Consider the following 11744-nt stretch of genomic DNA (forward strand, 5'->3'; position numbering starts at 1 on the left):
ATTATTATATTCCACTATCCATACTATTTATATACTTCGGCACTTAATTAACAGTAAATGGATTCTTGTCATAAAAGCAGTAACATTCCATTTTCTGTCATTCACTAAGAAGCAATTGTTTCATGGTGAGTCCAGTGTTGGTTTTGTGTGGGGCGGTACACACACCTCTGTGCGCTCAGTGTGAATCTCTGTGCGCTCACGATGAATCTCTTACTGACTCAGGAAAAACATGATTCACATTCAAATACGTCTCAAATCCAAACAGAAAGAGGGACAACTGGAATATTGCTTTTCGTGTCTCCACGTCTTTCTCCATTGTGACATTTCTTTCATCTGTGAGAGTAGACGTACCCTTTAAAGTCATGTTTGCCATCCCTCTCCCCCTAAAAAGGGTGGCTTTTTCACCGCTTCTACAAGCCCCTCCCAAATGCAGCCAGCAGAATCCTCCACTTAAGCCTTTCTGGCCTGAGCCCTGCATGGGGTCACACTCCAACACAAGCAATGACGAAGGGGGGGAAAGGACTCAGCCAGAGGTTTCTCCGTTCTCAGCAGTGATTGACGTCTTAGCGCTGCAACATGTGTCGTTCAGTTTGATTCAAGGGAATCTTAAGGATTCTGTTATTCTGGAGTATTGTTTTTTCTAACTATACGTTATTGAATAATAAACATTTCTCCAAAAATGGTTGGTGTGTTGAGAAAAACTAATCAGAATATGTGTACGGCCCAGAACAGGAGGGTCTACAGCGGGTGACGAAAACCACCCAGAACATCCTTGGTTCCAATCTGCTGAGCATCAGTGATACTTGTGAGGTGAGGTGCCTGCACATAGCCCAAAATGTTAAAGACAGAACCCACCTAGCAACCCCGTTCAACCTGCTGCCATCTGGAAAGAGATACAGAAGTATCAGCTGCCGTACCAGACCCCAGAACAACATCTCTGCTGTGTAATGATGAGTTAAATAACCTTGTAACCTTGAAAAACATGTGCAACGTCTCCCACCATCTTCTACAGAGACCATTGAGAGACAGAGAGACAGGTGGAAGAGGCTTTAAAGACCCAACTCTTGTGAAGTCCTTTTAGCGGTGCGTGGAATAGGACGATAACTTTTTGTGACCCATCACTTCGAACAACCCGAGTAACAAACTGCCTTGTGAAGCAATATCAGGACAACAACTGCTCAGTCAGGAGCTTCATGACATTGATTTTGTGAACTTGTCTCTGTTTTCAACCTCTATTAGCAGCGAGGTGTGTGGATGGTAGTTGTGTGTCAGTGTTTACCTTGATGGCTTGGTAGAGAAATGCTCCATGCATGGCTTCTCTGATGGCCTCCATCCCTCTGAAGGAAAAGGACAGGTTGGAGAGACCTCCACTCACCCTGACTCTTGGTAATGTCTCCTACACACACACACAAACACACGTTGCAAGGGTCATAACTATTTGTTATATCTTAAAGTTGTTATCAACGTGGCCAAGAATAAAGATATAACTATAATTTACAAATTATTGTATTAAAGTAGACTGATTTGAGCAGTAATCAATAATAATTTGGAAATATTTGCAATAACAATTTCACAATAACTTCAAAAGTTTGGAGGGAATTGGAGTTTTTCCAAGATTGAAATCTGATCAGATCTGACCTTGGACAATGAACAGCAACAGTGGTTCTTTCGCATATCATTTGAATCAGAAAAAGACATCACCTTGATAACTTTGATGGCTCGAACGAAGTAGATGGCATAGTCGTTGTGTTCCTCCATGCCTGTACCGATGGTGAGGATGTTGGGATCAAAGATGATGTCGTTGGGGTTGAATCCAACTTTTTTGACCAGCAGCTCGTAGGCCCGAGTGCAGATCTCCACTTTACGGTCTGTATCTGCGGCCTAGAAAGGGACGGCAGACTTGTCAGCACATACAAGTGTGGTTTTGTTTAAGAGGGCGTATGTTTGTCCCTTCCAGCACCTGTCCCTCCTCATCGAAGGCCATGACCACCACAGCAGCTCCGTAGCGCTTCACAGTGGCCGCCCTCTGCAGGAACTCCTTCTCTCCTTCCTTAAGGCTGATACTGTTTACGATACATTTCCCCTGACAGCATTTCAACCCGGCCTCGATTACTGAGAAGTTAGAGGAGTCGATACACAGAGGAACCTGAAGAGGAAATAGGCTAGTTAGTAACAGGTTCAGAGGCTAAATTGGGGAAATTAAATGCAAGCACAGAACTAAAAGGTAATTGTTAGCGCTAAAAAAGCCTCACGGTCACATGAAACCTAAACATCTGATTAGAAAATGGCAAATTTGAAGACAAACAAGTTTGTATCACTGACTTTACCCGAGCGATGTCTGGCTCAGAACCAATCAAGTTACAAAATCGGGTCATAGCTGTTGGCCCCTCCAGCATCCCCTCATCCATGTTTATATCCAGGACCTGGGCTCCCATCTCCACCTGGGCCTTAGCAATGCTTAGAGCCTCCTGGACAACAGACAGGGAAACACATACCAGATAAACTGTTGTATACAAGCTAGACTTTCAGCTATGCTCAGGATGACACTACACCACCACCACCACCACTACAAGATACCCCTCAGTCTTTCTCACCTCATAGCCTCCTGCCATGATCAGCTTGGCAAACTTGCGTGACCCAGCCACGTTGCAGCGCTCGCCGATGTTAACAAAGTTGGTGTAAGGGCCGATCTTGAACGGCTCCAAGCCTGGGAACGAGAGAGAGACATCACGTTTACTATTTTTTTAAAGAGCTGGGCAAGGTTGAAAAAAAATGTCACTGATTAAATCGCATGATTTTTCTACGATTATTCGCATTATGCGCCAAATTCAATAATGAATGAAAAACTAATGTATTACGGGCTTTTAATTTAAAGTAATGTTATCAGAACAACATAACAGGTACTCTCTGAGCAACAGCAAGTTACAAACAGTATATAAATCTGTTTTCTTTTTTTCCTGAGCAGCTACTAGAAGAAATATTTGTCTTTTATCAGGGAACAAAATAAACAGTTTGTTCAGTAGTAAGCGTCCCTGTTCGGGACAAGCCACTCCTTTTGTCCATTTTCACTCAAGTTGTCGTACCTTAAAGATGTATGTTAAAGATCAGCAATTGATTAACCCCATAACACCCCTTGTTATTATATTACAACGTCACTTTTACCTCTCCAAAAAATACATTTGCAAAAACGTTTTTTGAGGAAAGACCACATTTACATAGTCAATGGGTCCTATTGCCTTGCCTTGCAATGCCATTGAATTGTAAATGTCTATGTAGGTCTGGCCAGAAGGCCTTGAACTCACACTACCTGCAAACTTTCATGGACGCGCATCTCCTTGTTTCATTCAACTGGACATATCAACATTGAAGTAAATAAATTCCATGAAATATTTTTTTTTGGTAATTGTTAGAGTATGTAGTTGATGTAAATACTAAGTTAGTGTGGAATTAATGCATCACATTAGATTTTCAGCTGGTTATGTCATTGTTTTAATTTTACAACGTTGGGTCATAATGGTAGCTAAAATAGCATGCACCTTGCACACTAAATGGAGACATTCCACTTCTGAAATCTTCAGAAACAGGATCAATACTTACAGAAATATGATGTATTTGATGAGTCACACTTTACAAATTGGTTATTTGTTATAATTCTAAGTTTAAACCAGATTTGAATAATTATAAATGGGTTAGGGTAACCCTAACACTACCCTCTTTCTATGTGATAGTCTTTTTTTTAATCTGGACTTTGTTTGCCCAAATATCTCCTTGTTACACAAGCCAGATCATGATGTGGAATGATTTGGAGGATGGTTGTGCAGGGACAAGTGTAAATGTTTTGTAACGTGGGGGTTGCATGTATGGTGCATTGTTCAGGGAAAGGTGTAAATGTTCTGCCATGTGGGGATGTAAGAGTTCTGGGTGGGGTTGTATTTTCCTTTTGTAAATGTAAGTAGAGAGCAATTAGGCTAGCCAGACAGTATTGTTTGCCATCAGTGTAATGTATTGCCTGAATAGGATTAATTTGCATTGGAATTAGTTATACTTGACCACCAATACAGTTGCACATTTCCCGGTGAATACAACAAAAGTACGCTGCAGACATTGCGTGGAAGGACATTCCAATACGCTCTGCAGGAAGTGCAACCTCCGCCTCTGCTTTTCAGAGGAAAGGAACTGCTTTGGGACTACCATTGCAAGTAATCAAGGGAAACTGATTCTTTATAGTTTTTCTATAACATTTTATACATTTTTTATCTTTTATAAAAATATGACTGTTGGGTGATTAATGAAATGTACTGTTAGTGCTGTGTAAGCAATACACACTCTAAATTAACCAGTATTTTTTTTGCATTTGTTCTGACAGTTTGAGAGCAAATGCTGAAATTCTGCTACCAACAAGGCCCAATGTTGCAATATTACGTTTCCCTAAAAACTTACAAAAACCTTTTTTTCAATAAATCCTTCATTATCTGCATCAGAAGACTCTTACAACATAATCTGACTTAAAAAAATAAAAAAAAGACATTATTTTTATGTTTGGGTCTTACAGGGTTAACGTTATACTGAAGCAATACGAGCTTTTGATGTTTTCCAGTTCAGTTTTTCTTACTCAGTGAGAAAAGTCCTGTCTGTGTTGGCTTGAACAAGTGCACTGAAGTCTGGATGAATCAGGTGGAGGTGTGAAGGACAGCTAACAGGTATCAGTGAGCGAATCTGGATTTGTTGAACTTCATTAATGAGACCGTTTGTTCACATCTAGGTACAGCCAAAGAGAACTAACTAACGTCAGGCTCACGGCAGCTGAGCACAGAAACTGCATAACAATACGCGCTTTCACTGCTTTTCGGTGAGGCTGCGTAAGCGTGTGTGTACATATACGGAAATCCCTTTCAAAGTAAAAGCAGTGCCGTTGTATTGCATTCATGGTGTGCTTCTTATTTATTTACTTTTCTTTTTCGATTGACCTCACGGGTAAGATGCCGATGTCTGAACTATGCCGTCTGGGAAGGATTGAGAGAAGTAATAAGCCCCCTACCGATGTAAAACAATAATAATATGCAGTTAACGCATGATCAAATAATTGTCGAGCGTTTATGGATTGCTGCGTTAACACATTTACGTGGCCAGCCCTACTTTTTTAAAATGTATTTAAGTTTTACACATACAAGGATTAGTGGATCGAATAGGGGTTTTCAGCAGCGCTATTTTATTGTTTTAAATAGTTCAAGTGTGCCCAAGTTTTGAAGGGCTGTACATAAAATTCTCAAACAAAAACCTGTATTCAAATAAAAACTCAGGGTGCTAACTAATCTCTACTATGGTTACTATGTTTGTAACATGTACATGTGAAATCTATTTCCTTGTTGTGTTGTTTAATAGCTGTTAAACTCCTCTAAATTAATCTCAAAACGTTCCTGCAACTTTTTCATTTTAAAAGCCTGCTGGGAAAGAGAAGGCTTTTGAAATGAAACTTGTTGAGTTTTCTTGACAGTAACTTATTAGGGTGTACTGTCTAATCGCCACCACATGCACCAATAAAATGGATGTCAGCATCTCACTACTGGGTCCTTAAAATTTGATCATACTGTATTGAAGAAGACTTGAAACTAAAGCCTGAGACCATAAACTCATATTTACAGTTTACTGAGAGAATACATTGAGAGAAATAGAGTAATTTTCTCATAGACATCTGTACAATCTGATTTATTTTAACAACCAGAGGAGTTGCCTCCTGCTGGTCAGTAGAGACAATGCAGGTTTTTAGACACTTCTGTATCACCGTCACCTGGCAGAACCGGAGGTTGCAGCCTGGATTCAAGTGTTTTACAAGAAGAAAAAAAGCAGGTTGGGGCCAGCTGGTTAGCATAGCTCATTTCAGTAGCTCTCTCTGCAATACAACACATAGATGTCTTTGGCATCACCTCAACAATGTAACCCTTCTCACATTCTGTTCATAATGTTAGTTAATTTAACCATATTACACGTTTCAAGAGAAGCAAAGTGGTGTTTATGTCAAACTATATAGTACTGAATGAAACCATGGAACAAGTGAACATGAAAGGAAGTATGACGCTTTCACACTGAAGCTTCAAACCAGAAAGACATTAAAGGCCGTCTTTAAAATAACCCAGCTTCTAATAAATAGAGAAATTAAGTAAATAAATAAATAATTATTTGAAAATTGACAGTATTTCAAGTTATCTGGCCCTCATGCTCTACTCTATAAGTTTATATTTTATTTAACCAGAACAAGGGTTTTACTAGTTCAATGTGAAAACAAAACCCATACGGCTTTCATTAAATTTGACAGCACTCTTCACAGATGGTAACAGGAGGTTTTTAATACCTGACAGCAGCATGTAGTCTTGATAAATATCAACCGCAGGAACTCTTGGCTGACTGTGTTTGACTGCTTCAGATATGGCTCTGTTTGAAGGAGGGAACAATATTTAAACATGTTCAAAATCACATGTAAGTTTCAACGTTTTCTTGTCAGAACAAATTAAGCGAGAGACCTGATATGTCCTGGAGTGGTCCCACAACAGCCTCCCACAATATTCACTAGTCCGTCCATAGCAAACTCCTGCAGACAAACAGAAACACAACCTCTCCATCAGGGTCGGCTAAGCACACTTTTTTTAAATTTTGTAGTCAACGTCTATAAAACCAGAATGGTCTTCAGACAAATGTTTTTCAAGAGAGTTGTGGGTAAATAATGAATGGCAGCAAGATAATGTTCCACAAAAGCAACACAAAGCCAACATACCACAATGAACAACAAAAAGCTTAAGACCTATACGTTTAAAATCATTCCAAGTGAAGATTCAACATTTTGGGGAAAATATGGGGCTGGACCCAAATATGCCTGGATATCCGTTTGTTGTGTTTCACTTTTCAATTTTGGGATTTATATATTCTAGTATTTTTTGCTACTTTGATTGATTACTACCAAAGCTATGGTGCCCAAAAGAAAAGGTATTTGCAACAGGCCTAGAAAAATGCTTCTCGGCTTTCATTATAGGAGTAAGATGATAAAATGGATATCAATCTAATGTTGGTGTGATAAGTATAAACCTGGATCAGGGTTGTGCCGGAGACCGTTTCCTTATGAATAACATTATGTCATCCGTACATCCCCTTATAGCCCACAAAAACATAACTTTATCGTCACCCATAAACTGTTTACCAAATGTTATTGTCCTTTGTTTGTATAAAAACTAAGTCAAAAGGAAATTATTTCCTGTTCAGGGTCAACCGTTTCTCAACATGCTCATCTTGGTCCCCCATGAAGATGTTAACCTTAACATCAAAACAGTCGTAACAATAAATATCTGAATTGAATGTAACCTTTAAATTGGAGGCTGTTACTTCTGGAGTTTCATCGTATTCTCCAAATGTGTTGGGAAGACCTAACAGGGAGAAAAAAGATGCCACATGGTGACACATGGTGCAACAAATATAAGGCTACAGCTCAACGTGTGCTACAGATTACAAAGAACAGCAGAATCATTTACAGTGGGCTAACATGCACTAGTCCATAAGCAAACAGCACAACAAACTCTGGTCCTTTCTGTAACAGTAGTTGGTGGATTATTGGTTTGCATTATATTGAAATCTGTTTGTAATATTCTGTCTCAATATGTATAGACACCTGACATGCTGGCCAAACATGTACCATATTCTCTTTGATTCAGAAGTTTGAATTTCTAATAGATAGAAATGTACGGTTTAATCAAGCTTTTTTTTTATGGGTTCCTAAAAAAAACAATCCTTTAAAAAGCTTTTGTGTTTTACTTTTGTTTTTAAATCTACTTATGTTACCATAGTATTTTACCATCAAAAATTAATACATTGTTTGAAATCAAATGTAAATTCACACCAACTTCTTAAGGCCTTTTCAACATGAATGACTAGAATTTAACACTAAACAGGTTATGGTTTGGGGTCAGGAACTCTACAGACTCCAAACATTCTGCTCACCTGCTGTAATTAGTCATTCTAATAAACTCTTGGAGAAGAGGAAGCAAAATCTTTACGTGCAACTGTTTATTTAGTTGCAATATGTTGATTTAACCTAACCTGAACGATTGTCAAGGCCGTACTATGTTGAAGATGTGATTAATTTGTTTGGACTGAGTAAAGGTTACCTGCATTGGGATAACAGATAATGAAAGCTGTAGTGCTTTTTCCAATGGCCTCAATGAATGGCCTCATCTCAGTAGCCCCCAAGGCACAGTTCAGACCAATGCTGCAACACAGAGAGGGACAAAACCAGTAAACAACTCGAGCTCAGGACAGAAGTGTGTTATTGTCAGAACTTAAGTAACACAACATAGCTTTGTATGCAGTGCTTTTGCATTCCGTGTGATGTACAGTGACTCACCATAGAGGCTTTGTGTGGGACACACTCACTACGAAGGCTTCGCCCGTCTGGCCGGACAGAGTGCGACCACTCCGGTCAACGATGGTGCCTGAGATCTATACATGAGAGGGACGTAGGGAGAAGGGAGTTTAAATACGTCAACTAACTAAACCCTGCAGAACACTCATCCAGGTTTTAAAATTTTAATATAGCTTAAAAATATTATGGCAGACCACTTTTAGACAGACAGTGGCCACGTTTCCCAGATTCGATCGTTCTTAAGGAATTAAGAAGGCTCTTAAGAAGGATTCGGCTAAGAAGGAGCGCTAAGATAGAGGTGTTTCCCAGACGTGTTCTTAACTGCCTTCTGTTGTTAAGAGTGAGTCAGGCTGATCTTACATTTCCTTCTTCGTGAAAGATCTTCTTAAGCCAAGAATGACTCTGGGAAACACATCCTTCTTTCACAGCGCTCTTAAGAGCGCTCCTAAGAAGTTCTTAGCGCTTAAGAGCTTCTTAACGAATCTGGGAAACGCCGCCAGCATGTGTACATGAACAGCGTATGCTCATGTGTTAACCCAATGACTTTTGACTTCAAATCATTCCCCATGCATCAACTGTCACCAAAGAGTATCAATGAGATTATGACTAAGATATCAGTATAGACATACAAATATAGGTTTCCTTTCGTAGCTCTTCTCAAACAGCAGGTCGATGGCAAACAAGGCAGCCTACAGAGGGAAACATACAACGGCAGAAACATCAATTCCTGTATACTGTACAACATCAGCAGAAATACATGCTTTACGCTTGGTAAAGCACCATTCAAATGTGTTCAATGTTGTAATTTTTATATTCATTTCAAAGTAATTACTAACTGAAACCCCTTTCTATCAACTGCCGTCCCTCCTGTAGTCACTGCTCTCTGCAGGGCAGAATTCAATCGTACAAAAAGATGTTTGAACCAATCGGGCGAGGGATACCTTGGCGTTGGCTGTATCAAAGATGGTTTCAACCAGAAGGATGTCCGCTCCTCCATCCAATAACCCTCTGACCTGCTCCGAATAGGCCTCTACGAGCTCATCGAACGCTAGGCAAAGCAGACATAACGCACGTTTCAGTGAATGTCATGACACACTGCACATTACATTGCCGTTGTAACTTAAAGCAATAAAAGCACAGGTGTAACTAACAACAAGGCCCCGTCCTGGGTCAAAGTGAAATGACTTGTAAATCTTGTCTATTGACTGTGTTTCTTTGTTACCAGGCTAGACATACATATCTAACCCCCAATCTTTTAGTCACTTGAGAGATGAGGTCATCTTACTGATGTTCCTGAAGTCCGGCCTCTCAACAGACGGGGACACAGACAGCGTCTTATTGGTGGGACCCACTGCCCCAGCCACATAGCGTTTACAACCTGAGCACACGCACACAGACAGCTGATGTTACACACACACACACGGAAATCCATGTGTACGACCAAGGCAATGTTTAAAGTTCAGCTGACCAGTTTGTTTGGTGACATCGTCGGCCGCCCGCCTCGCCAGCTCTGCAGACGCCCTGTTGAGACGGTAAGCCTGTGCGACAAATGCACAACACGCCTTGACATTCAAAAGCAAGAAACAAGCCTGTGACTGTCATAATTTTATGAATATATGGAAAGAATCAGACAATATGATATGCATCATGATATGGTGGTTATGACTCAATGTAGTGCAACATTCTTTTGCATTTTAAAAATTAAATCTATATTTAACCAATTCTGTATTACAATTACGACCGAGGTCAAGTCAATACAAGACATTAGAAATATAGATACAACTTGTGCAATAAAACAACATTAAACCAAATTAAAAGTACGGCACTTTAATGGGATTTCTTTGCGGAAACGCATTATTATAATGTAAAGAACAAACCAACATATGCACAAACTCTGAATATACATCTGTTTTACTTTTTCATAAAATCAGCGCGTTGAGATCTGAGCTGGTGTCAGCCATGTACTATTAATAACAAATGTATCTTTTATTGAGAATTGATACGGTATCACAAAACGTAACATTGAGATACGATACATGCAACGACATTCTTAGACCCATATCATACGTGACTTGTCCCTAAGCAAATGAAAACTACATACACACAGAATATGGATCATCTTTTAGAATAGCTAATACTTTAATTTCTGTGCATTATGACTCATTAAGTCGTAGGGCAGCTGCCGCTCAGGGGGATGAGTGGTTGTCCCATTACCACAGTTCACATGAGCAAGACTCCCAAAACCTGGCTGCTCCCAGGGCACCCACTGCTCCATAATCAAGGATGGGTCAAATGCAGAGAAAAATTTCCCGAAGGGGATTAGTAAAGGATAATCTATTTTCTAAGACTGAAATAAGTACGTTGCTTGCCAGTTGACAGGAAGGATTTTTCAACTTCTGGTGGAGAGAAGATCAAGGTCACAGAACCAAGTGGAGAGCACACAGACGCATGGAGTTTCCACAGTGAAGGAAAACACGGACAAAATTGCAGAACTCGATAATAAAAAAGAAATCAACTGTAACGGACGGAACATGGTGGAATTTGCCAAAATGTGGACGCCTAGCAGGATTTATCCACAGTGGTCAACAGTGACAGACGCCTTACCATGTGCTCCAGTCCATAGTCTGCCTGGGCGACAGAGGTGCTGCTGAATGTGTTGGTCTCTATGATGTCAGAACCCGCCAGCAAGTAGTCCTATAAACACAGAGATCAGGGATTAAGACACTGTCACTCTGCACAAACTAGATTCCCTTTTCACTTAATTTGTACTGGGATGGTGTCAGAAAACTCAGAACACGTAATACTGAAAGTTACTACATGTCCGACAGCACTAAAGGCAAGTGGGCTAACTGTATTGTGACTGAACATGGCCCTTTGCGGTTCCCCTGAATGGAGGAGGTACCTTGTGTATTTTGTAAATGATCTCGGGCTGTGTGAGGCTGAGGAGGTCGTTGTTGCCCCTCAGTGGAAGAAGGTGGTCTTTAAACTCATCCCCCCTGAAATCTTCTTCTTCGAGTTTATGCTGCTGGATCATGGTTCCCATACCGCCATCCAGAACCATGATCCTTTGCTGCAGCACTGCTCTCAGCTCAGACTCTAATGGACATTGACATCCTGGAACAAAAAAGATAATTCATATTAGATCATGCACTAATTTTCATCTTTACACATCTATATTTACATTTATGTGGATTTATACTTCATATATGCACTGTTACTTGTATCCTATTGTGTTTATTTCGTGCGTTTAGTTTATTACATTTGTAGTGTGTGGCGCTGCTACTTTGACAACAAATTTCCGCTTCGGGATTAATAAAGTGAATATCTATCCATCAGCAGT

At 40.1% G+C, this 11744-nt stretch overlaps 1 protein-coding gene across 1 annotated transcript in view; it reads right to left on the reverse strand.

The window, feature by feature from the left end:
* mtr (5-methyltetrahydrofolate-homocysteine methyltransferase) overlaps nucleotides 1-11744 on the reverse strand; it is a 33306-nt gene that overhangs the window by 19649 nt on the left and 1913 nt on the right. The window contains exons 2-17 of the mRNA XM_068583616.1: nucleotides 11307-11518; nucleotides 11009-11098; nucleotides 9873-9942; nucleotides 9690-9782; nucleotides 9346-9452; nucleotides 9034-9093; nucleotides 8387-8481; nucleotides 8151-8251; nucleotides 7351-7412; nucleotides 6519-6586; nucleotides 6350-6429; nucleotides 2595-2707; nucleotides 2328-2468; nucleotides 1961-2146; nucleotides 1702-1881; nucleotides 1280-1396 (exon numbers count right to left, since the gene is read on the reverse strand). Of these exons, the coding sequence (XP_068439717.1) occupies nucleotides 1280-1396; nucleotides 1702-1881; nucleotides 1961-2146; nucleotides 2328-2468; nucleotides 2595-2707; nucleotides 6350-6429; nucleotides 6519-6586; nucleotides 7351-7412; nucleotides 8151-8251; nucleotides 8387-8481; nucleotides 9034-9093; nucleotides 9346-9452; nucleotides 9690-9782; nucleotides 9873-9942; nucleotides 11009-11098; nucleotides 11307-11518 (1775 nt within the window). The remainder of the gene's footprint in view (nucleotides 1-1279; nucleotides 1397-1701; nucleotides 1882-1960; nucleotides 2147-2327; nucleotides 2469-2594; nucleotides 2708-6349; nucleotides 6430-6518; nucleotides 6587-7350; nucleotides 7413-8150; nucleotides 8252-8386; nucleotides 8482-9033; nucleotides 9094-9345; nucleotides 9453-9689; nucleotides 9783-9872; nucleotides 9943-11008; nucleotides 11099-11306; nucleotides 11519-11744) is intronic.

The sequence above is a fragment of the Clinocottus analis genome, unplaced genomic scaffold (assembly GCF_023055335.1).
Source record: "Clinocottus analis isolate CAN_PGR_092001 unplaced genomic scaffold, fCliAna1.0.p SCAF_19, whole genome shotgun sequence".
Taxonomy (NCBI): Eukaryota; Metazoa; Chordata; class Actinopteri; order Perciformes; family Cottidae; genus Clinocottus; species Clinocottus analis.